The 23,665-nt window shown below is 48.7% G+C and overlaps 2 protein-coding genes and 3 non-coding genes across 5 annotated transcripts; all 5 read right to left on the bottom strand.

Moving 5' to 3' along the window:
• On the bottom strand, positions 1 to 22,087 carry ATP5F1B (ATP synthase F1 subunit beta). The gene is made up of 10 exons (XM_073576900.1): positions 21,908 to 22,087; positions 20,671 to 20,850; positions 18,869 to 19,043; positions 17,694 to 17,815; positions 16,443 to 16,627; positions 15,559 to 15,717; positions 15,352 to 15,474; positions 10,049 to 10,261; positions 460 to 661; positions 1 to 232 (listed from the first exon to the last, which is right to left on the bottom strand). The coding sequence occupies exons 1-10, from the start codon at positions 22,023 to 22,025 to the stop codon at positions 135 to 137; spliced, it is 1,575 nt and encodes a 524-aa protein (XP_073433001.1). The 5' UTR covers positions 22,026 to 22,087; the 3' UTR covers positions 1 to 134.
• Positions 1,838 to 8,604, bottom strand: LOC141091354 (uncharacterized). The gene is made up of 2 exons (XM_073576899.1): positions 5,607 to 8,604; positions 1,838 to 5,159 (listed from the first exon to the last, which is right to left on the bottom strand). Exons 1-2 carry the CDS (start codon positions 6,060 to 6,062, stop codon positions 4,524 to 4,526), a joined length of 1,092 nt encoding a protein of 363 aa, XP_073433000.1. The 5' UTR covers positions 6,063 to 8,604; the 3' UTR covers positions 1,838 to 4,523.
• Positions 10,341 to 10,414, bottom strand: LOC141091409 (small nucleolar RNA SNORD59). Its single transcript, XR_012232508.1, has one exon. It is a non-coding gene; the product is annotated as a small nucleolar RNA SNORD59 (small nucleolar RNA).
• LOC141091410 (small nucleolar RNA SNORD59) lies at positions 16,710 to 16,780 on the bottom strand. Its single transcript, XR_012232509.1, has one exon. It is a non-coding gene; the product is annotated as a small nucleolar RNA SNORD59 (small nucleolar RNA).
• On the bottom strand, positions 19,158 to 19,227 carry LOC141091408 (small nucleolar RNA SNORD59). Its single transcript, XR_012232507.1, has one exon. It is a non-coding gene; the product is annotated as a small nucleolar RNA SNORD59 (small nucleolar RNA).
• Positions 22,088 to 23,665: the final 1,578 nt, after the last annotated feature.

Here is a 23,665-nt window from a genome sequence, read left to right as displayed (position 1 = left end):
GTCTTTACACAGATGTTTTATTGTAAATTTTAAATACGCTTTGCCGACACGATCCATTACAGACAGGCAAAAAGAATTACTGAGGATGGAGGTGTTGTGGATGAGTGCTTTCAAGGAAACATTTTATTAAGTCTTTAAGAGTGCTCTTCTGCAAGTTTCTCAGCCTTTGCTACGGCTTCTTCAATAGGGCCTACCATGTAGAAAGCCTGTTCAGGCAAGTTGTCGTATTCACCTGCAATGATAAAATTAAAAAAGTTAGTTGTAAATTTGCCTTGTCAGAGCAACATCAGTTCTCTTCACACAAATTAAAGTTGTCATATCACTAGGATACTCTACAACTTTGTAATTAGTAGGGGCTGCCAGTAATTATTGGAATGACTGGTTATCAATGATCTAGTCTTTGCTACAGAAAACAATTTAGGTTGATTATGAATTGATTCATTGCCACATTTATATTACCTTGGAGGATCTGCTTGAAACCCTTGATGGTCTCTTTAAGTGGAACCAGTTTTCCCATATGTCCAGTAAAGACTTCAGCAACCTGGAATGGCTGGGACAGGAAACGTTGGATCTTCCGGGCTCTGGCTACAGTAAGTTTGTCTTCTTCTGACAATTCATCCATACCCAATATAGCAATAATATCCTGCAGTGACTTGTAGTCCTATATATAAAAAAGAAAAAAGCAAAATAAAAAGGAATCATACCGCAAGCCTAACAATGCTAAAAAGTCACAAGTTATTCAATTTTAGACATAAGACCTTTCTAATGATCTTTTTACTCTTAGACCTGTGACGGGGACAAGGGGGCATCCTCTACGTCTGGAGGAAAGAAGGTTTAAGCATACTCACAGACGCGGATTCTTTACTGTAAGAATCATAGAATCGTAGAGTTGGAAGGGACCTCCTGGGCCATCTGGTCCAACCCCCTGCTCAAAGCAGGATTCGCTAAATCATCCCAGTCAGATGTCTGTCCAGCCTCTGTTTGAAGACTTCCATTGAAGGAGAACTCACCACTTCTAGTGGCAGCCTGTTCCACTCATTGATCACTCTAACTGTCAAAAACATTTTTCTAATATCTAATCTGTGTCTCCTCCCATTCAGTTTCATCCCATTGCTTCTAGTCTTTCCTTGTGCAAATGAGAATAAAGTTGATCCTTCTACAATGTGACAGCCCTTTAGATATTTGTAGACAGCTATTAAGTCTCCTCTCAGTCTTCTCTTTTGCAAACTAAACATTCCCAAATCCTGAAACCTTTCCTCATAACACAGGGTTTGCAGACCGGTCACCATTCTGGTCGCTCTTTTCTGAACTTGCTCCAGTTTGTTGATGTCTTTTTTAAAATGTGGTGCCCAAAACTGGACACAATATTCCAGATGAGGTCTGACCAAAGAGGAGTAGAGGGAAATAATTACTTCACGTGATCTAGACTGTATGCTTCTGTTAATACATCCTAGAATTGCATTTGCCTTTTTTGCTGCTGCATCACACTGTTGACTCATATTCAGTCTGTGATCTATTAGTATACCCAAGTCTTTTTCACATGTGCTGTCACTTAGCCCTATTCCTCCCATTCTATATATGCTTTTTTCATTTTTATTGTCCAGATGTAGTACTTTGCATTTCTCCCTGTTAAAAACCATTCTGTTAGTTGCTGCCCACTTCTCCAGTTTATTTAAATCTTTTTGAATCCTCTCTCTCTCTTCTCTAGTATTAGCTATCCCTCCTAGCTTTGTGTCATCAGCAAATTTAATCAGTTTACCCTCAATTCCTTCATCTAAATCGTTGATAAAGATGTTGAACAATACAGGGCCCAGGACAGAGCCCTGTGGTACCCCACTTGAGACATTCTTCCAACTGGATGTGCAGCCATTTACGACCACTCTTTGGGTCCGATCACTAAGCCAGTTATGAATCCACCTAACAGTTGCCTTGTCCATTCCATACTTAGTCATTTTTTCAATAAGGATTGTATGAGAGACTATGGAACTATAGTGAGACTATGGAACTCTCTGCCATATGATGTTGTAATGAGTGATTCACTACTAAAATTTAAGAAGGGACTGGATGCCTTTCTTGAAAAGTATAATATTACAGGGTATATACACTAGTCTCCTTAATATTGCGTTGATCCAGGGAGCTAGTCTGATTGCCGTATGTGGAGTCGGGAAGAAATTTTTTTCCCCAATGTGGAGCTTACTGTTGCCACATGGGTTTTTTTTGCCTTCCTCTGGATCAACATGTTAGGGCAAGTTAGGATAGGATATGCAGGGCTGCCACTAGGAATTTCGGGGCCCCATACCGGCAAAATTTATGGGGCCCCCTTGAGACTCCGCCCAGGCTCCACCCCCAGTTCCGCCTCCACCCTAGCTCCTCCTTCACCATGCAAACCTTCCAAAATCCCTCCGCGCTTTCATCGAAAAACTTCACCATGCCCTCAATCAGACCAAATATATCGGGGATCCAACCGCTGTATGTCAAAAAGTAGATCCAAATAGGAAAAAAGAAAGCATAGTAGACACACACATGCAGGGATCACCCTTATAAAGTTAATTTTTAGTACATATAGATGTGCAGAAAAACACCACAAATGATAAAAACATTTAAAATATATGCAGGTGTCACCAAACGTGACCTGTATATAAGGGAGCGGCTAGACGGTCCTGGGCAATATATAAATGTACAACAATATTCAATAAAAGTTCTGTATTCTATGTAGCATGCCAGAGCTACAAGTACATAATAAACACATATATTCAGTGTATTAGTTGTGGCCAATGAAATCCTCCGAATTTCAAATAACTCTACAATCATAAAAGTCTTATGCTTAAACAAGAAATATTGATGATATTACAACAAGCCACCTTATAAATAACAAACAGCCATGTTAGCAATAGGATTGGCACCTAATAAAAACCAGATACAAGCGGATAGTATGTTAATCAAAAGCCCAAGACAATAGAAAAGGCCACTTTGTAATACCCTTTTCTAATGATAAGCCACCCTTGCTACTAGCAGAACAAAGACATGCTCACTGAACATGACGAGCCATAATGAATGCCCTGGTCCCAGGAACGGGATGCCACTCTTGTTACTCGACGCGTTTCGTCACTAACGTGACTTCATCAGGAGTGGAAGAAGTCACTTTTCATAAGAAAAGCCGGATTACTTACCGGTAATGCTCTTTTAATGAGTCCACGACAGCACCCACTGGAGGTATCGGATCCGCCCATTTGGAACAGGAAACCCTACAGGAAAGATAAAAGGGGCGGTCCGCCTTTCCTCCTCAGTTTTACGTTTCAGAGTACCAGAAGGACCGCCAAGGATTAGGCAATGTTCTCTTATTTTAACACCTTTCTTATCCATTATTTGGTAATACTTTAACTATTGATATATTTAGGGGGGGAAGTGAACGGGTGCTGTCGTGGACTCATTAAAAGAGCATTACCGGTAAGTAATCCGGCTTTTTACTCTTCGCCACGACAGCACCCACTGGAGAGATTCCAGAGACCATCACCTGGGTGGGACCACCGTGCCAAGGATAGTCCTGCCAAAGCTTAAGTCAGAGGTTGATGAAAGATCAAGTCTGTAGTGGTTATAGAAGGTAGAAGGGGATGACCAAACTGCCGCCTTACATATAGTTTCAATCGGAACATCTCCCTTTTCCGCCCAAGAGGTTGCCATTGCCCTGGTGGAATGCGCCCTGATGTTCCCTGGAGGATCTTCGTTTTTTGCGGAGTAGGCTAAACGAATGGCCTCTCTGATCCACCGGGAAATGGTGCTCTTCGTGACTCCATACCCCTTCTTACAGCCCTGAAATGAAACAAATAGGGCCCTACTCTGCCTCCAACTGTTGGACCTCTCAATACATTTTAGGACAGTTCTTTTGACGTCCAGAGTATGGAACCTCTGCTCTTCCGGAGTAGAGGGATTTTTATAGAAGGTTGGGAGGAGTATCTCCTGAGATCTATGGTATTTTGTTGCCACTTTTGGCAGGTAGGCAGGGTCTGGTTTTAATACCAATCTGTCTTGGTATTCTTGAAAAAAGGGTGGATCTATTGACAAGGCCTGAATATCACCCACTCTTCTAGCTGAGGTTAGTGATACTAAGAGGGCCATTTTAAGTGCTAAGTATTTGAAGGGTATTGTGTCGATCGGCTCAAAGGGGTCTACCGTTAGGGCGTCTAAGACCAGATTTAGATCCCATGTAGGGACGGAGGGTATGTGGATTGGAGTTATTCGTTCACATGCTGTAATAAAACGAGTTATCCATTTGTTGCCTGCTATATTATGGCCATATAGTGCTCCTAATGCCGATATTTGTACTTTCAGTGTATTTACTGCTAAGCCTAAGTCTTTCCCCTTCTGCAGAAATTCCAAGATTGGGATTATCGGAACTTCTGTTGTATGAGGTACTGTATGGAATTGAAGAAATTTTTTCCATATTCTAATGTAAATCTGGGTCGTGGACTGTTTTCTACTTTGTAGTAGTGTAGCAATTAAGGACTCCGAGAATCCTCTTGTCCTCAATAACTGCCTCTCAAATTCCACGCCGTCAAGTGCAAGCTGAGCACTTGAGGGTGGAAAAAGGGGCCTTGGGAGAGTAGATTGGCAGTCGGAAGGACCCAAGGATCTGTTATCGACATAATCTGCAGCCACGAAAACCACGGTCTTTTTGGCCAGAACGGTGCTATTAAGATTATTCTTGCTTTGTCGTCTCTGATCTTCCGAATTACTTGAGGTAGGAGGATCAATGGAGGGAACGCATATGCTAGGTTGAAATTCCATGGAACTAGAAAGGCGTCCAGTATGTTTGGGTGATCTGACGGAGATAGGGAGGCAAAGGTTTTTATCTGCCTGTTCTCCCTTGTGGCAAAAAGATCCACCTCGGGTTGTCCCCATGCGGCTACTATGTCCCTGAAGACCTTCCGATTGAGGCACCACTCTCCTTGTCGTAGAGTGTGACGGCTTAGGAAGTCTGCCTTTTGATTGCTCTCGCCTCTTATATGAAGGGCCGAGAGGGACAAAAAATAGTTTTCTGCTAAGTTTAAAATTTTTGCCGCTGAAGACATCAGAGTCTCTGATCGAGTTCCTCCTTGTCTGTTTATATATGCTACTGTGGTGGTATTGTCCGACAGGATCCTTACATGCTTCTGTTGGAGCTGTGGAAGGAAGTTGTATAGAGCATAGAACACTGCAGTCAGTTCTTTTAAATTAGATGAGTAATCACATTCCTCTTTACTCCACCTTCCCTGATAAAACCCATTCTCCATGTGGGCTCCCCAGCCCTGGGGACTGGCATCGGTGGTTACAATACAGGATGGAACTATAACCCATGGGACTCCTGAACATAAATGGTCATCGTCTAACCACCACTCTAGGGAAGTCAAGACTTCTTGTGACAGGGTTATTTTACTCTGTAAACGACCACTATGTCGCTTATCCTCCTGGAGGATCTGGTGTTGTAGTGTACGGACATGGTACTGGGCCCACCGGACTGCCGGGGTGCAAGAATTTAGTGATCCTAATAGTGACATTGCTCCTCTTAAGGATACACGTGGTTTATCTATAGCTGCTTGTATTTTTTGTTTTGTGAGGATGATTTTTACCTGGGGTAGTAGACATCTCTGGGTCAAGGAATCTAGTTGAAATCCTAGAAATGTCTGGAGAGATTGCGGATCGAGTCTGGACTTTTGGATATTGATGATCCAGCCAAGGCTCTGAAAAGAGGAGACTGCGTCAGTCACACGTTCAGTACATTGTTTGACTGAATTCCCAATTACTAGGAAGTCGTCTAGATATGGTACAATTAGTGTGTCCTTTTGGCGAAGGTAGGCCATCACTTCTGCCATCACCTTGGTAAATATTCTTGGTGCCGTGGAAAGCCCGAAGGGCATGGCCGCGTATTGGAAATGACGAATCCTGCCCTCGACTTCCACTGCGACTCTTAGGTATTTCTGGAATCTGTTGTGTATAGGGAGATGATAATAAGCATCTTTTAAATCAATCCCTGCCATTACGCAATTTGGGAAAAGAAGCTTTATAGTGGATCTAATCGATTCCATTTTGAACTTATAATTTTTTATAAATGAATTTAGCTTCTTTAAATTAATAATGGTTCTAAATGTACCGTCTGGTTTAGACACCAAAAACAGGGGAGAGTAAAAGCCTCTACCCTGTTGTTCCTCAGGGACGTCAACTAAAACTTTTTTAGCTAGCAGGACTCGAATCTCGTCTTCGAGAGCCTTTTGCTGAAGTGAGGAATTAAGGCGAGTTATAACAAAGAACTCATAGGGGATTCGAAGGAATTCAATCTTTATTCCTTCCCTGATTATATTCAAAATCCATGGGTTTAACGTAATTTGTTCCCATTTGGTAAAAAAAAATTTTAATCTGCCCCCAACTGGTGGGTCTAAACTTTTAATTTTTTTCTCTCCTATATGTTGGCCCTCTGAAGATGGTACCCTTCTGCTTTTCGTCTTTCGTGGCCCATCTCGTTCTGTCCGATTGTCTTCTTCTCCCGAATGGCCGTCTTTTAAAGGTTTTCCTATAAAACGGAATGGGAGAATCACTGAAGGCCTTTTTCCTTTCTTTTGCCTTGGCGAGAATTTCGTCTAAGGCTTTTCCGAAGAGGAACTCACCCTCGCATGGGGTTGCACTAATTTTGGATTTTGATTGTGCATCCCCTTTCCAGCTTTTTATCCAAAGCTCGCGTCTGGCGTTATTCACCAGGGCTGCCGACCTTGCTGCAAGTCTTAGGGTGTCCGCTGAAGCGTCTGCCATAAAGGCAGCTGCCCCTCTTATCAACGGGATGGCTGCACGCAGTTTCTCCCTTGACACTCTTTGCTCAATCTGCTGGTCTAATTGATCTAGCCATACCAGCATTGACCTAGCAGTACATGTGCTGGCTATTGCGGGTTTGAATACCCCGGTGGTGGACTCCCAGGACCTTTTGAGCGAGGATTCAGCCTTTCGGTCCAATGGGTCTGCTAACAATCCTGCGTCCTCGACCGGGATCGAGGTTTGTTTCCTGTCACAGGGCGCATGCGCCGCGTCATCGCCATCTTACCCCGGAAGTTCAACCATTACTTCCGGGGTATGGGAGCGTCGGGCGCCGGCCTGCTCCCGCGCCACCGCTATTAACACGCGGCTCGCGCGCACATGGCCTCACCATCCACGCTATACCCCCACCGATGGGAATGGGGGGGGGAAAATCTCCCGGATGCCAGACCGGCGCGCTCCCTGGTAAGACCGGGCGGCCCTCCCCGGACCCGGCCATTACCACTGTGCCACCAGACGAGGGGGGAGCCGTCAAACGGAGTCTCCCCCGACGCTGCCTCCGGACCGCAGCCCCTGCCGTTCCCGAAGAGACCGCACAGGCGGATGCATGGCCCAGGTAAGATCCTGCAGGATCCTGCTCCATTTGGAACAGGAAACCAAAACTGAGGAGGAAAGGCGGACCGCCCCTTTTATCTTTCCTGTAGGGTTTCCTGTTCCAAATGGGCGGATCCGATACCTCCAGTGGGTGCTGTCGTGGCGAAGAGTAAAAAAGGTATTTTCATTGACCCTAGTATTTCTAGTAACCCCTTTTCTTCTACTCTAACTTTAACCCTGTTTACAAAGCGGCCTTTTCTATTGTCTTGGGCTTTTGATTAACATACTAACCGCTTGTATTTGGTTTTTATTAGGCGCCAATCTAAAATCTAATTTTATTTTCACAAAAATGATCTTTTCACACCCAATGTTTGTTTTTCCCCAAGTGTAACATGAGAAATTGGACCCTAACAGTAGTTGTGCAATTTGTCCTGAGTAGGCTGATACCCCATATAGGACCACAGGCTGAGCTGCAGATGGAGACAGTCAACATGCTGGTACTGGTCAGCACAGTCTATGCTGACTAAAAGGATAGGACTACAGGCTGAGCTGCAGGTGGAGACAGTCAACATGCTGGTACTGTGCATGTGCAGCACAGTCTGTGCTGACGGAAAGGATAGGACTACGGGCTGAGCTGCAGGTGGAGACAGTCAACATGCTGGTACTGGTCAGCACAGTCTATGCTGACTAAAAGGATAGGACTACAGGCTGAGCTGCAGGTGGAGACAGTCAACATGCTGGTACTGTGCATGTGCAGCACATTCTGTGCTGACAGAAAGGACTACGGGCTGAGCTGCAGGTGGAGACAGTCAACATGCTGGTACTGTGCATGTGCAGCACAGTCTGCTGACGAAAAGGATAGGACTATGGGCTGAGCTGCAGGTGGACAGTCAACATGCTGGTACTAGTAAGCACAGTCTATGCTGACTAAAAGGATAGGACTACAGGCTGAGATGCAGGTGGAGACAGTCAACATGCTGGTACTGTGCATGTGCAGCACAGTCTGTGCTGACGGAAGGGATAGGACTATGGGCTGAGCTGCAGGAGGAGACAGTCAACATGCTGGTACTGGTCAGCACAGTCTGTGATAACTAAAAGGATAGGACTACGGGCTGAGCTGCAGGTGGAGACAATGTGCCTACTAATCTTGGCACTGGAGATCTGTCCCCCTGGGCCCTGGCTCACCCCATCAGCCGGGCCTCCTGGGCCCCCCCATCAGCTGGGCCCCTCAGACCCCCCCCCCCCCCCCGGGCCCCTCAGACCCCCCCCGTGAACAGCCAGGCCCCCCCATCATCAGCTGGGCCCCTGGCTCCCCCCACGGACAGCCGGGCGGGCCCCTGGGTGACCCACCACGGACAGCCGGGCGGGCCCCTGGGTGACCCACCACGGACAGCCGGGCGGGCCCCTGGGTGACCCACCACGGACAGCCGGGCGGGCCCCTGGGTGACCCACCACGGACAGCCGGGCGGGCCCCTGGGTGACCCACCACGGACAGCCGGGCGGGCCCCTGGGTGACCCACCACGGACAGCCGGGCGGGCCCCTGGGTGACCCACCACGGACAGCCGGGCGGGCCCCTGGGTGACCCACCACGGACAGCCGGGCGGGCCCCTGGGTGACCCACCACGGACAGCCGGGCGGGCCCCTGGGTGACCCACCACGGACAGCCGGGCGGGCCCCTGGGTGACCCACCACGGACAGCCGGGCGGGCCCCTGGGTGACCCACCACGGACAGCCGGGCGGGCCCCTGGGTGACCCACCACGGACAGCCGGGCGGGCCCCTGGGTGACCCCCCACGGACAGCCGGGCGGGCCCCTGGGTGACCCCCCACGGACAGCCGGGTGGGCCCCTGGGTGATCCCACACGAACAGCCGGGCGGGCCCCTGGGTGACCACCCACGGACAGCCGGGCCCCTGGGTCCCCCCATCATCAGTTGGGCCCCTGGGTCCCCCAATGTCCCCATGATAAGACACAACCAGCCCCCCCGGGCCCCCAGACTCCCCCCCTGTGATCAGACAACCAGCCTACGGCGCCGGGGCCCCCAGACTTTCCCCCCCCCCCCATGTTCAGACAGCAACCAGCCCCAGGCGCCGGGGCCCCCAGAGACTCACCCCCATGATCAGACTGAGACAACAGGCCCTCGGCCCAATGTCCCCATCCCCATGATCAGCAGGCTGCAGCCAGACATACAGACATAAAAAGAATTCACTTACCTCCACAGCACCGTCAGACTGCCACCCAGCCCAGGGGCCCAACGTCTTCTGCTCTGCTGCAGGCCTGCAGCCGCTCCCACACCGATGCCACGTGCACACCGCTCTTCAGCTTTCTCAGGAATGAGGAAGTGAAGAGGCAATGTGTGACGTCACATCACGTGAGCCGGGGGCGGTGCTGCAGTGACCATCCGACACAGGCAGAGCAGGCTGAGGGGGAGAATGGGGGCCCGAACCGCTGAAATAATTGTAGGGGGGGCCCGGCCAGGACCTGAGCGGCGAGCGCAAACCAGGCTGCAGCGCCCAGCTTGCTCAGGCGCCGCCGGGCCCGGGCGGGCCCCCCTGATCACCGGGGCCCCATACAGGTGTAATGCCTGTCATGCCCTGATGGCGGCCCTGAGGATATGGGTTGAACTAGATGGACTTAAAGTCTTCCTTCAACCTTAATAACTATGTTACTATAACAAACCTGCAAGATCTTCTGCACACCACGAGCTACATCATAGTGCTCCTGGCCCACGATGTTGGGGTCCATGATACGGGAGGTTGAATCCAAAGGATCCACAGCTGGGTAGATTCCAAGCTCAGCAATAGCACGCGACAATACAGTGGTAGCGTCCAAGTGAGCAAATGTGGTAGCAGGGGCAGGATCTGTCAAGTCATCAGCAGGCACATAGATAGCCTAGAATACAAGGAGGAACACGTTAAAAAAAAATTATATATTTATTACACACAATAAGAATATTCACCAGATATAAATGCCTGCTCAGATACAAAAAACATTGCTTCAGCAAACTCAGAAGAACGAAAGTCTGAATTTACTCATCATTTCAGGCACTGTATAAAACTGTCACAATAGTAAAGTCAACTCTCAAGGGTTCTGTGGGGCATAAGACATTTAGCTAGTTAAAGGGAATCTGTCACCAATATTTAGTGATATCATGTAAAGATATCACTAAATTGTGCGTCCCATAAGGATTCTATTCGGGCTTTTAACTCTCCCCGACCCCGCTCCTTTGAGGCATAAATACCTTTTTTAGCTTGTTGGTGATGCATGCAAATCGCAGCGGTCCGATGGGCGTGGCTTAGTGGTCCCCCCCACCACCACCCCCCCCCACCTCCTCGGCTTGCTTCACGTAATCTTAGTCTGTGAATACCACAGACGCCATTGGTTTCCGCGCTTGCACAATGTAAAACAGGATTTTTGGTTGCTTACCGTAAAATCTGTTTCTCGAAGCCTTCATTGGGGGACACAAACCGTGGGTGTATGCTGCTGCCACTAGAAGGCTGACACTATGCACAGAAAAAGGTTAGCTCCTCCTCCGCAGTATACACCCCACCGACCGGCACTAATTTCCTCAGTTAGTGAGAAAGCAGTAGGAGAAGTAACAAAACAGAATGAAAACAGGACAACTCAACTGTAATCAAACATAAGAACAGGAGTTGTAGAATATGGGAGGGTGCTGTGTCCCCCAATGAAGGCTCCGAGAAACAGATTTTACGGTAAGCAACCAAAAATCCTGTTTTCTCCATCGCTTCATTGGGGGACAAACCATGGGACGTCCCAAAGCAGTCCCTGGGGTGGGAAACTTCCATCAGGTCAGCGGACTCACCACCGCCGCCTGCAAGATCCTTCTGCCTAGGCTGGCGTCCGCCTAAGCGTAAGTGTGTACCTTGTAAAATTTGGCAAACGTGTGGATCGAAGACCAGGTTTGCAGAGCTGCTGCGCAGAAGCTCTGTGGTGCACCCACTGCCCGGGTAGAGTGAGCTCTAATTCCTGGAGGGGGCACTCGATGCTTGACCCGGTCGGCAATTTTGGAGGCCTATCTGATCCAGCGAGCAATGGTAGCCTTGGAGGCCGGCTGACCTTTCCGCGCACCATCTGGAATGATGAAAAGAGAGTGTCTTCCGCAAGGGAGACATCCTAGCCAGGTAGACCTTCATGGCCCTGACCAGGTCTAGCTTGTTCAAGGAGCATTCCAGAGGGTGGATTGGACCCGGACAAAAGGACGGGAGAACAATGTCCTCATTTCGGTGAAAAGTGGACACCACCTTAGGAAGGAAGGCGGGCCGCAGGACCACCTTGTCCTGATGGAGCACCAGGAAAAGAGGGGCGACAAGAAAGGGCTGCCAATTCTGACACGCGCCGAATGGAGGTGATGGCCACCAGAAAGGCCACTTTCCAGGAGAGTCGAAACAGGGAGACTTCCCTGAGAGGTTCAAAGGGAGACCGTTGGAAGAGCCTCCAGAACCAGATTGCGATCCCATGGATCCACGGGAGCACGGTACGGAGGTGCCGTATGAGCCACTCCCTGAAGAAAGGTTTTGACCTGCGGACGGGAGGCCATCTTCTGAAAAAGAATGGAGAGCGCCGAAACTTGACTCTTCAAAGAACTGAGGGCAAGGCCCGCATCTAGACCTGCCTGGAGGAACGCCAGGACAGAAGGGAGAGAAAAGGACATGGGTAGAACGTCATTGGCCTCGCACAAAGTGAAATAGGCCTTCTATGTACGATAATAAATTCTCAAAGATGATGGTTTTCTAGCCCAGATCATGGTGTGAATAACCCGATCTGAAAAACCTGACCACTTCAGAGCCGCGGTTTCAACAGCCACGCCATTAAATTGAGCGGCAGAGAATTGGGATGGCAGATTCGACCTTGAGACAGCAGTTCCGCTCTGTCTGGAAGCTTCCAGGGGGCGTCCGGGAGAAGATTGACGATGTCCACGAACAAAGCCCTTTTGGGCCAATCCGGAGCTATGAGGATAACTGGTACCCCTTCCGCTTTGATTTTCTTCAACAGCTTGGGAAGAAGAGGAAGGGGAGGGAACAGATAAGGGAGATTGAATTGCGACCAGGGAATGGTCAGAGCATCGGCGCCCACTGCGAGAGGATCTCGGGCCCTGGATACGAAATGTGGGACCTTCCTGTTCAGGCGAGACGCCAGCAGGTCCACGTCCGGAGTCCCCCAACGACGGCAAAGCTGATGAAAGACGTCCGGATGTAAGGACCACTCTCCTGCCGAGAGACCCTCGCGGCTGAGAAAGTCGGCGGCCCAGTTGTCCACGCCGGGAATGTGCACTGCGGATATCGCTGGGACCGATACCTCTGCCCAGTGGAGAATCCTGGACACTTCCGCTAGAGGAGCTCCGTGTCCCCCTTGGTGGTTGACATATGCCACCGCTGTGGCATTGTCTGTCTGAATCCGGACCGGCAGACCCCTGAGAAGCCTTTCCCAGTGAATGAGAGACAGATAAATCGCCCGTATCTCGAGGACGTTGATCGGCAGAGTTGTCTCTTGGGTCAAAAACCGACCCTGAATCGTCTGATTGCGAAACACAGCTCCCCAGCCAAGAAGGCTGGCGTCAGTTGTCACAATCTGCCAGTAAATCGGAAGGAATGACCGGCCCAGGGAAATGAGGGGTGACGTCAGCCACCAATTGAGGGACTGTTTGACCCGGAACGAGAGGCGAATTGGACGATCCAGGGAGAGAACGGACCTGTTCCACCGAGACAGAATGGCCTGTAGAAGCAGTCTCGTGTGAAAATGAGCAAACGGGGATCGCTTCGGTCGTCACCACCATCTTTCCCAAGACTTTCATGGCTGACCGGAAAGATGGAAGCTTCAGGCTCTGCAGCGATCGAACATCTTGCCGCAGAGAGATCAACTTCTCTTCCGGGAGAAAGACCCTCGATCGACGGATGTCGAACAAAAAGCCTAGAAACATAAGATGTTGAGTCGGAACGAGGCAGGACTTCCTCTTGTTTACGAGCCACCCGAAACCGGACAGGGTGTCGAGAACGATGGTAAGGCATTGGAGAGTCTGGTGAAAAGACGGAGCTTTGATTAGAATGTCGTCGAGGTACGGGAAGAGTACAAGACCTCTGATCCTCAACAGGGCCATCAACGCCGCCATGATCTTTGTAAACACTCTGGGCGTGGTGGCGAGACCAAACAGCAGGGCGACAAACTGTTAGTGGTCCTGAAGAATCGCAAAATGCAGAAATTTCTGATGCCCGTAAAAGATGGGGACATGCAGATAGGCATCTTGAATGTCTATTGAACACATGAATTCCTGCGCCTCCATGGAAGCGATTACTGAACGAAGGGACTCCATCCTGAAATGACGCAGGCGGACCCTCTTGTTCAGCAGTTTAAGGTCCAGAATGGGCCGAACCACGCCGCCTTTTTTCAGCACTACAAACAGGTTTGAGTAAAACCCTGTGAATCGCTCTGTTTCAGGAACGGGCACAATGACCCCGGAACTGAGAAACAAGTCGATGGATGCTAAGAAGCCCGGAACTAAGGCGGGGTCTTTTGGAGGACGGGACTCGAAGAAGTGATCCCGGGGCCGAGAAACGAACTCTATCTTGTATCCTGAGGATACAACTTCCCTGACCCAAGCGTCTTCCACCGAGGCAAGCCAGAAGACCCTGAAGAAAAGGAGTCTGCTGCCTAGTTGGAAAGGCGCCTCAGGGCTTTGTAGATTGTCATGCCGAGGTGGACCTTCCAGTTCTGGACCTGGAGGCTCTTGGTCCTGCCGTGGAGAGCTATGAGGATACGGGGTGGAAGTACACGCCGTACTCATAGTCTCTTTGTGGGAGTACGGATGTGACTGTTCACTCCGTATCCCTCCGGAACCTGCAAGGGGAAAGACGCACGCGGAGGTAGATATGGGTCTAATGAAAGACCCGTGTCCACCTCCTACTGACACTAAGATAAACTGAGGAAACTAGTTCCGGTCGGTGGGGTGTATACTGTGGAGGAGGAGCTAACCTTTTTCTGTGCATAGTGTTAGCCTCCTAGTGGCAGCAGCATACACCCATGGTTTCTGTGTCCCCCAATGAAGCGATGGAGAAAGGCCCCCGGCACCTGCGCAGTATGCTTTGCCCAACTGTGGGCGAAGCACAGAATCGCTACTGTGCAAGTACCGGTGTTTTCCAGCACGGTCTATGCCCCGGAAGTGTGTCCTGCATGTGAAGACTTCCGGGAACTTCTGGGGGGGGGGGGGGGGGGTGTATTTGAGAAGACCACTAAGCCACGCCCATCGGACCAGACCGCGGCGATTTGCATGCATCCCCAACAAGCTAAAAAAGGTAATTTGTGCCTGAAAGGTGCGGGGTCAGGTGGGGGGGGGGGGCAAAAGCCCGAATAGAATCCTTATGGGACGCACAATTTAGTGATATCTTTACATGATATCACTAAATATGGGTGACAGATTCCCTTTAAGTTATGGACAATTTACTTTTTCCTCCTCGTGTTTATTTTCATTAAAACTGTATTAAATGTCACGCTGCTGTCATCACTCCTTTTCAAACCCCCTTATACTGCAGTATGTAGTTAGGGATATCTCTTGCAGGGGAAGGAGAGGGTGAAGTCTATTAATACTGGCTGGATGCAAGGTCTGTGTATCTTGAGTGCGGAGACCTTTCGGTAACTCATTTATCTATTTCTAATAAACCAATTTGCTCTTCATGCGCTTTCTGCCTTTTCGATAGACATTCTTTGCTGCATTTCCTTCTCGGCGGATGCTGGAGATTTATGTACACCCCCAACCTCTCCCTGTTGCCACCTCGAGAATAGGTTTCTAACTATTGCAGAGCACTCTGCTATATAAAGGATGAACACTGCAGCAGCAACGTAGTAAAGTTTAAAATAGTAAAGTTGCTTAACTTTGCATTAAGGTGATGGGGTGAGATTTTATATAGCACCTTTTAAATATAATACCTTTTTAACATCTAGAGACTTTAATTCAGGAGCAAGCTACAAACCTGCACAGAGGTAATGGATCCCTTCTTTGTTGTTGTAATTCTCTCCTGCATGGTACCCATGTCTGTAGCCAGGGTTGGTTGGTAACCGACAGCAGAGGGAATACGACCCAGCAAGGCAGATACCTAGAGAAAAGTTAATAGTTTAGCATTTATTGTTTGGACCAAGTGTAAAAAAAAGGTGGGGTGAGAGGAAGCCTGGGTGTTTACCTCTGAACCAGCCTGAGTAAACCTGAAGATATTATCAATGAAAAGCAGCACATCTTGTCCTTCTTGATCCCTAAAGTATTCAGCAACAGTCAGACCAGTCAACGCAACACGAGCTCTGGCACCTGGTGGTTCATTCATCTGTCCATATACCAGGGCTACCTATGAAAGGGATTGGGAAAGAAAATATATATATAAAAATCTATCAAGTAACTAGCATGCAAACAGCCAAATCAGGTAAATGACCTAGCGACAAAGAGGGTGCTACTTTAGACACATCCTTTGATGACACAAACTGTAGTAGAGGACAACATGGAAATAGCCTCTTAAGAGAAGAAAAGGACATGAAGTCTAGTTTCATGTTACATAACTAGGCTTGTTAAAGGGTCGATAATGACATAGGAGTAGCAATCCTAATAGGTGGTACCAGAGTGCTAGCCCTCTTACTCTTTGAAGAGGCGATTTGCATCTTTATATTCCCAAAAGGAGCACTGCATGGCCTATAAGTCTCCCTATGCAGCCTTGACAGTCACAACAAGGAGACACGTTCACCCTTAGATCAGATGAAGATGTGACTTCCTACTTGGCTAGATATAAAGCCATGCAGAATAGAATGCTAGACCATGAGAAAGCTGCATTTTAAGATTTGTCAGATGTTGAGTAGACATGAGGTCTTGCTTGACAAAACTCAACTCAATACAGTGTCAGTCAGTGTTATGGCAAGGCCACACTAATGGCAGGTACATGATATAACATTTCCAATGAAGTATCTGGTGCAGGAGATGTGTACACAGGCTTGCAGATTTAGAAACTGCTAAAAACTGGGGTTCGCAATATAACAGTGCTGCATATATTAACATATAACCTCAAAAAAAAACCGAGCAAACCTTTGATGTTGTGTCCTTCAGGTTAATGACACCAGACTCAATCATTTCATGGTACAAGTCATTTCCTTCACGGGTACGTTCTCCCACTCCTGCAAACACCGAGTAACCACCATGGGCTTTAGCCACATTGTTGATCAGCTCCATGATGAGCACAGTTTTACCCACACCAGCACCGCCAAACAAACCTTAAGGAAAAGAGGGTAAGGGAAAAATGTGTTATGGATAAGAGATCGAAATAAAACACATCATGCAGAGTCGTTCAACAAGTTTCTTCAGATTGATTAGATGTCTTCAGCAGTTTCAGAAGAACGAAAGTCAAAGTAAATCATCATAAGAAACTTTAGTAGGGTGTCAACCAGACAGTTATAGAAAAAAGAAGTTTCCATGAAGAGAACCCAGGAGACACCTTAACAGAGTTTAGTGTTTGTAGACAATTTAGCAAAATGGGAACAAAGACAAAAACTGTGGAGAAACAAGACTGCTGCCTTTCATAAGACACTCTTCAGACAGCTCACCATATCTATAACAGGTGGAGCATAAGGGCCTGGTTTATACAAATACAGCCTTAGTTTTTGTTTCTATAGTTGGAATTATACACTTATTATAGTAATTTTGATGCATTTTAAGCGTCAGAGTGCTCGAGTATTAACAAATCTTAAGATGGAGTTATGTATTTACTTTCTTATAGAGTTAGAGATGACAATGCATTATGAAGATGGACTTCTCAAGTATGACATATCTGTCTAGCTTACCTGATGAAGGATGTCTGAAAATAGCATGTTACCACAAAAGAAAAGACTTTGCCAATGTGCTCTACCCCTAGCCATGTGTATGGTCTGTACATCCTTTTTGGATTGTTATACTTTACATGTTACTTTCATATTTGCATACCTTGCTTAGTATTGGCATATAGGCTCCCAACTCCTTTTCTACACAATTATATCATGCAAACGGAGAAAAGGTCTCTTAAAACCATTCATGGGCAACTTGTAGGCCCAATACCACAGGTTGGGCCATGTGGTAACGTGGTTAAAGATTTAAGGATTGCCTTTTTCCACTTTGACAGCAAAGCTTATATTTTATACAGGTGCAATTACCACCTCTATGGACTTTTTTTGCGTTCATTTTTATACATGCAGGGTCAACTCTACTTCTAACAGCATATGAAATTAAGCGCTCCAGACAAGTCACATTCAAGATGAAAATCATCATCGTTGGAAGGAACAAATCACTAAACATTGGACAACATACCGATTTTTCCTCCTTTAGCGTAGGGGGCAAGGAGATCTACCACCTTGATTCCAGTAACCAGAATTTCCTGCTCAACACTCATTTCAACAAACTCTGGGGCTTCAGCATGGATGGCAGCGAACCTGCAAAAACAAGAAGATTTAAGAAGTTAGACAAAGAAATGTAGGACATCACTACACAACAGAAGGAGCAGCAGGGCACTTGCTTAACCCATTCAATGTCTATTGCTAGTGAAGGTCACCAAGAACAGTGTTAGTGAAGATAAAGGGGAACGGGATCTGTATTCTAGTGACAGAAAGTCCCCAGCAGTCAGACATTTAATATCTATCCCATATAGAAGTGTCAAATATCCATTGTGGCAGAACCCCTGTCAAGAGTTCAGTTCTAACCAATACTGCCAGTGTCTCTTCTCTTGGCAAATCTGATCAAGGACAGATGGCAACAGCATTTAAAGGGAATCTGTCACCCATTTTTTCGGCTTGCAGCTGCCGGCATAGACATCGGGGGCTTATCTACAGCACTCTGTAATGCTGTAGATAAGCCTCCGATGTAACCTGAAAGAAAAACACGTTATATTATACTCACCGGGGTAGGCGGTCCGGTGGGCGTTGCGGTCCGGTGCCTCCCTTCTTCATGCGATGACATCCTCTTCTCCAGTCCTGTAATGGCTGCGGAGCAGAGCAGAATTCTGCAGTGCGCAGGTGTCGGGAGAGGTCCGGCGCCTGCGCACTGCAGAATTCTGCTCTGCCCTCAACAGGGCAGAGCAGTGCGCTTGCGCCACAGCCATTACAGGACGGGAGAAGAGGATGTCATCGCATGAAGGGAGGCGTCGGACCGGACCACAACGCCCACCGGACCGGACCGCCCACCCCGGTGAGTATAATATAGCGTGTTTTTCTTATCATTCAGGTTACATCGGAGGCCTATCTACAGCATTCTGTAATGCTGTAGATAAGCCCCCGATGTCTATGCCAGCAGCTGTAAGACGAAAAAGAGGGTGACAGATTCCCTTTAAGCACCATGCAACGTAGGGGTACCAGGTCTATGAACATAACTAAAGAGAACCACTACTTGTATGGAGAGAAAATATAATCCAACATGCCAATTCTCACAGAGCTTTAAAACCAAATTACAAAGTTTCAAACATGTAGTTACAAAAATTTTTTTTAACTTACTGTTTTGTTGTAATAGGGCCTCTTTCATCAATGGGTTCACCGATGACATTCATGATCCTCCCAAGGGTCTCAGGACCGACAGGAATTCTGATTGGTGTGCCAGCATCAAGAACCTTCTGCCCTCTGACCAAACCTTCGGTACCATCCATAGCGATGGTACGGACAGTGTTCTCACCTAGTCCAAGAAGAAAAAGGTCCATGTAAAAAAAACTTCAAGAAAAGGATTTGCCCACAAATCATCTCCTGGTGCCTAGTTACTATGGGACTGCATTTCAGCTATTGATCACATCCTTCTCAGATTATTAAGTTGCTTCAGAAGACTCAGAAGAACGAAAGTCATGATTGATCATCACAGAAGGAGGTCTTCCAGTTATACCCATGGTTATCCAGTGTGTAAAATGACTTCTCGCCATAGTCACCAATTCAGTGTTTGAAATGTTGAGACTTCACTTTTTTTCCCCCCCCCCCCATCACCAACACCTTTTCACAAGTGGAAGGAGCTTTCCTGGCGATGGGTATGGCCAACAAACGTATCTAAAATTACTTTAGTCCATGACTGAACCACATTTTACTCTGGCACATTGTAGCTCAAAGATATGCTAAATTCTTAATGGGGTATTTCCATCACAACAACGTCCTATTAGAAGTGTAGTACAGTCTCTGATTCACCATGTCTCTTTCCTCATGTGCAGGCATTGCAAGCCCTTATGGCTCCATGGTTATGACTACCTGTCACTTTATCAGTGGACATAACCATGGATACTTAAGGTCCTGCAATGCCTGCTCATGAGGAAAGACCTAGCTAATCAGAAAAACTATATTACATTTCTATTTGGAGGCATTTCTTATTATTACTACTATTAATAGTGCATGCTCTTACCTCCTGCCTCGACTACTGCAACCTCCTACTCTCTGGCCTCCCCTCTAGCACACTGGCTCCGCTCCAGTCCATCCTACACTCTGCTGCCCGACTAATCCACCTGTCTCCCTGCTATTCCCCAGCCTCCCCCTTCACTGGCTTCCTATTGTCCAGAGGCTCCAATTCAAAACCCTAACCATGACATACAAAGCCATCCACAACCTGTCTCCTCCATACATCTGTGACATGGTCTCTAGGTACCTACCCGCACGCAACCTTCGATCATCTCAAGATCTCCTTCTCTACTCTCCCCTTATCTCTTCTTCCCACAACCGCATACAAGACTTCTCCCGTGCTCTGGAACTCTCTGCCGCAACACATCAGACTCTCACCATCAACAGAAACCTTCAAGAACCTGAAGGCCCACCTGTTCCGATAAGCCTACAGCCTGCAATGATCCTCAGTCTACTGAACCACCGCACGACCTGCTCTACCCTCTCCTACTGTATCCTCACCCATCCCTGTAGACTGTGAGCCCTAGCGGGCAGGGTTCTCTCCTTATGTACTTGTGTGTCCCTTGTCTTACACATGTTTATTGAACTTTTCTATATTTCCCCTTTTCACATGTAAAGCGCCATGGAATAAATGGCGCTATATAAATGCATAATAATTATAGTTACACCTACTACATATTGGGATAGGAGCTTGGAACACTAATAAATTTGACGCATTTTTCTCCAGACTCTTCATCAAGGCTGGTGTGCAGAACCAGCTTATGATACTAAGCCACAGAATACTATTTTTTTTAGTAACATGCCCGATCATGGGGTCATCAAGTCTTCAAGGACCATCAGTAATTTCAAGAAGGAGCACAGGGTCAAACCTTCATGACATTGTGATAGTAGAGGGCTTTATTATATGTAATTACATTTCTATCAATTACCCAAGTGCTGTGCCACTTCCAGAACCAGCCTGGTGTCCCTGCCCTGGACCTCCAGAGCATTCAAGATTGGTGGTAGGCCTTCATCAAACTGTACATCTACCACGGCTCCAATGACCGCGACGATGCGGCCGGTTGCTGCGCCTGCCTTGGCAGCTGTAGCGGGGGCTGCATAGTCTCTCCCTGGGAAGAGAAATAAAGACTGTTAGACGGCTGTAAGTAGCACAGGTTACACGTGAGACATGGTCCTGCTGCACTACTGTCACATCTCAGCAAAAGAATGGATGACCAGTATCCAAATGACACCACTAAAGACAAAATAAAAAATGGATTTTATTCAAGACAAAAGACATTAAAAAATGGAAAACATGATTCAAAATGGTACATGAAACATGCGAGGTATCAAAAGAAGATGAACACGTCCACAAAAATGGTGAAATGGACAGAAGTCACAGATGTATGGGGGCAGTCATACAACAGGATCTATACCCATGGCCGGCAACATGGTAATCAAAAGCAAATGCACATTTCCTGACCTAATAGAAAAGGGATCCAAGCTGCACCTTACCCATACTGCCGTAAGCTGTCCATCCGTGACACAAATGCCCCGACGCGCGTTTCACAGATGAGTTTTTCTTAAGGGGGATTGTCAATTCTTTTGCTGATATGTTTAAAAGCACCCATTCACATATACATTTACATCATAATGGGGTTTACATGATTCGACGCCCCTTTATATATTTTGAGTATGTTTGCGGATATTTTTTGGCTATAATTACTGTCAGATCTGTAGTCTGTGTCCCAAGGCAAATGGGTAGACAGCCCAGATATTGACACCCGGATATGCGGGCCCCCAGGACCCACGATCCCCTGCGTGAGGCTGTGACAGCCAGGCAGGGGATGTGTGCTGCTCCACAGACATGAGTCTGATCCTGGACCCTACACCCGGGGCAATGGATGAGAGGTGTTCCCCACAATGGCGGAGCGCTCGGCTGCGGAACACAAGGTCACTGGTCGGTGATGTGTCCGGGAGCGGTGACCAGTGCGCACTGCGGGACACAGGGGCAGCACCGAGCACAGGCCCCGGAGGAGGCCGCCGTCTAGAGAGGAGCACATCCCCGGCTCACATACTCACTAGTAGGGCCCCACACTCGGGCGGCGTGCTCCGGCCCTCCCCGCACAGCGCAGGCCTCAATGACACCGCTAGGTCACGGCCAGGGAGCCGCCGGCGGCTACTTACGGGCGTACAGCGCTGCAGGGGAACGTCTCAGCAGGGTCTGTCCGAGCTGGTGGGAGCTGGCGGAGGGCTGGAGGGCCTTCAGGGCCCGCGCAGTGCACCGTCCCACAGCTCCTAACATGGCGGCGGCTGAAGGAGAGACCAGCAGAGCAGAAGGCGCACTCAGCAGCCCTACCTCTGGGGGCGGGTACAAAAGAGGAACGGGCAATGTCACTGGGAGGGGCTACAAGTATTATTTGACTATACCAATGTCACTCTTAGAGCTCCTCTAATCCCATTGGCTGATCAGAAGAGCGTTCGGACGTCAAAATGGCAATGGGGCGGGATGTGACGCTGGAGGCGTGTCAGTCAGGAGGGGCGGGGTTTATGAGCGGCGTGACCTGTGCGGTCATGTCCTTCACCGTCTTTCAGAGATGGTGAGGAGGAAGTAGTGAGGCCGTGGCGGCTGCGTGCACAGCGGAGCTGTCCTCCGTCCGTGGCCACCAGTGAGGGTGCAGGTGTGAGCAGACGTGTATGTACTGCAGGCCTGGAGTGAGCCGGAGGGTCTGTGCGACACACAGCTATGTCTCATGAGCAGTGGTGAAGGAGCAGACTGGAAGCCATGTAAAGGCCCTAGCCTCCAATACAAAGGCCAGACTGGGGGCCATGTAGAGGCCCGAACCTCCTGTACAAAGGCCAGGCTGGAGGCCGTGTAGAGGCCCGAACCTCCTGTACAAAGGCCAGGCTGGAGGCCGTGTAGAGGCACTAACCTCCTGTACTAAGGCCAGGCTGGAGACCGTGTAGAGGCACTAACCTCCTGTACTAAGGCCAGGCTGGAGACCGTGTAGAGGCACTAACCTCCTGTACAAAGGCCAGGCTGGAGACCGTGTAGAGGCCCGAACCTCCTGTACTAAGGCCAGGCTGGAGACCGTGTAGAGGCACTAACCTCCTGTACAAAGGCCAGGCTGGAGGCCGTGTAGAGGCACTAACCTCCTGTACTAAGGCCAGGCTGGAGACCGTGTAGAGGCACTAACCTCCTGTACTAAGGCCAGGCTGGAGACCGTGTAGAGGCACTAACCTGCTGTACAAAGGCCAGGCTGGAGACCGTGTAGAGGCCCGAACCTCCTGTACTAAGGCCAGGCTGGAGACCGTGTAGAGGCACTAACCTCCTGTACAAAGGCCAGGCTGGAGGCCGTGTAGAGGCACTAACCTCCTGTACTAAGGCCAGGCTGGAGACCGTGTAGAGGCACTAACCTCCTGTACTAAGGCCAGGCTGGAGACCGTGTAGAGGCACTAACCTGTACAAAGGCCAGGCTGGAGGCCGTGTAGAGGCCCGAACCTCCTGTACTAAGGCCAGGCTGGAGACCGTGTAGAGGCACTAACCTCCTGTACTAAGGCCAGGCTGGAGACCGTGTAGAGGCACTAACCTGCTGTACAAAGGCCAGGCTGGAGACCGTGTAGAGGCACTAACCTGCTGTACAAAGGCCAGGCTGGAGACCGTGTAGAGGCACTAACCTCCTGTACAAAGGCCAGGCTGGAGGCCGTGTAGAGGCCCGAACCTCCTGTACAAAGGCCAGGCTGGAGGCTGTGTAGAGGCACTAACCTCCTGTACAAAGGCCAGGCTGGAGGCCGTGTAGAGGCTCTAACCTGTACTAAGGCCAGGCTGGAGACCGTGTAGAGGCACTAACCTCCTGTACTAAGGCCAGGCTGGAGACCGTGTAGAGGCACTAACCTCCTGTACTAAGGCCAGGCTGGAGGCCGTGTAGAGGCCCGAACCTCCTG

This window comes from Dendrobates tinctorius, unplaced genomic scaffold, assembly GCF_039654945.1.
Source record: "Dendrobates tinctorius isolate UK_male_01 unplaced genomic scaffold, ASM3965494v1 ptg000051l, whole genome shotgun sequence".
In the NCBI taxonomy this organism is placed as follows: domain Eukaryota; kingdom Metazoa; phylum Chordata; class Amphibia; order Anura; family Dendrobatidae; genus Dendrobates; species Dendrobates tinctorius.
The sequence above is the reverse complement of the archived record's forward strand: the minus strand, read 5'-3'. Positions and strand labels throughout refer to the sequence as shown.

Bases quoted from the DNA above. Each gene is read 5' to 3' on its own strand.
- LOC141091354 (XM_073576899.1), bottom strand. From the start codon at position 6,062: ATGGAATCGATTAGATCCACTATAAAGCTTCTTTTCCCAAATTGCGTA. The intron at 5,160-5,606 runs GTAAAAATCATC...TTCCTTCCACAG, and splicing joins AGAGATGTCTACTACCCCAG to CTCCAACAGAAGCATGTAAG.
- ATP5F1B (XM_073576900.1), bottom strand. From the start codon at position 22,025: ATGTTAGGAGCTGTGGGACGGTGCACTGCGCGGGCCCTGAAGGCCCTC. The intron at 17,816-18,868 runs GTAAGTTAAAAA...TTGTTTTTGCAG, and splicing joins GGCCCTATTACAACAAAACA to GTTCGCTGCCATCCATGCTG. The intron at 10,262-15,351 runs GTTTGTAGCTTG...CTTGTATTCTAG, and splicing joins GATCCATTACCTCTGTGCAG to GCTATCTATGTGCCTGCTGA.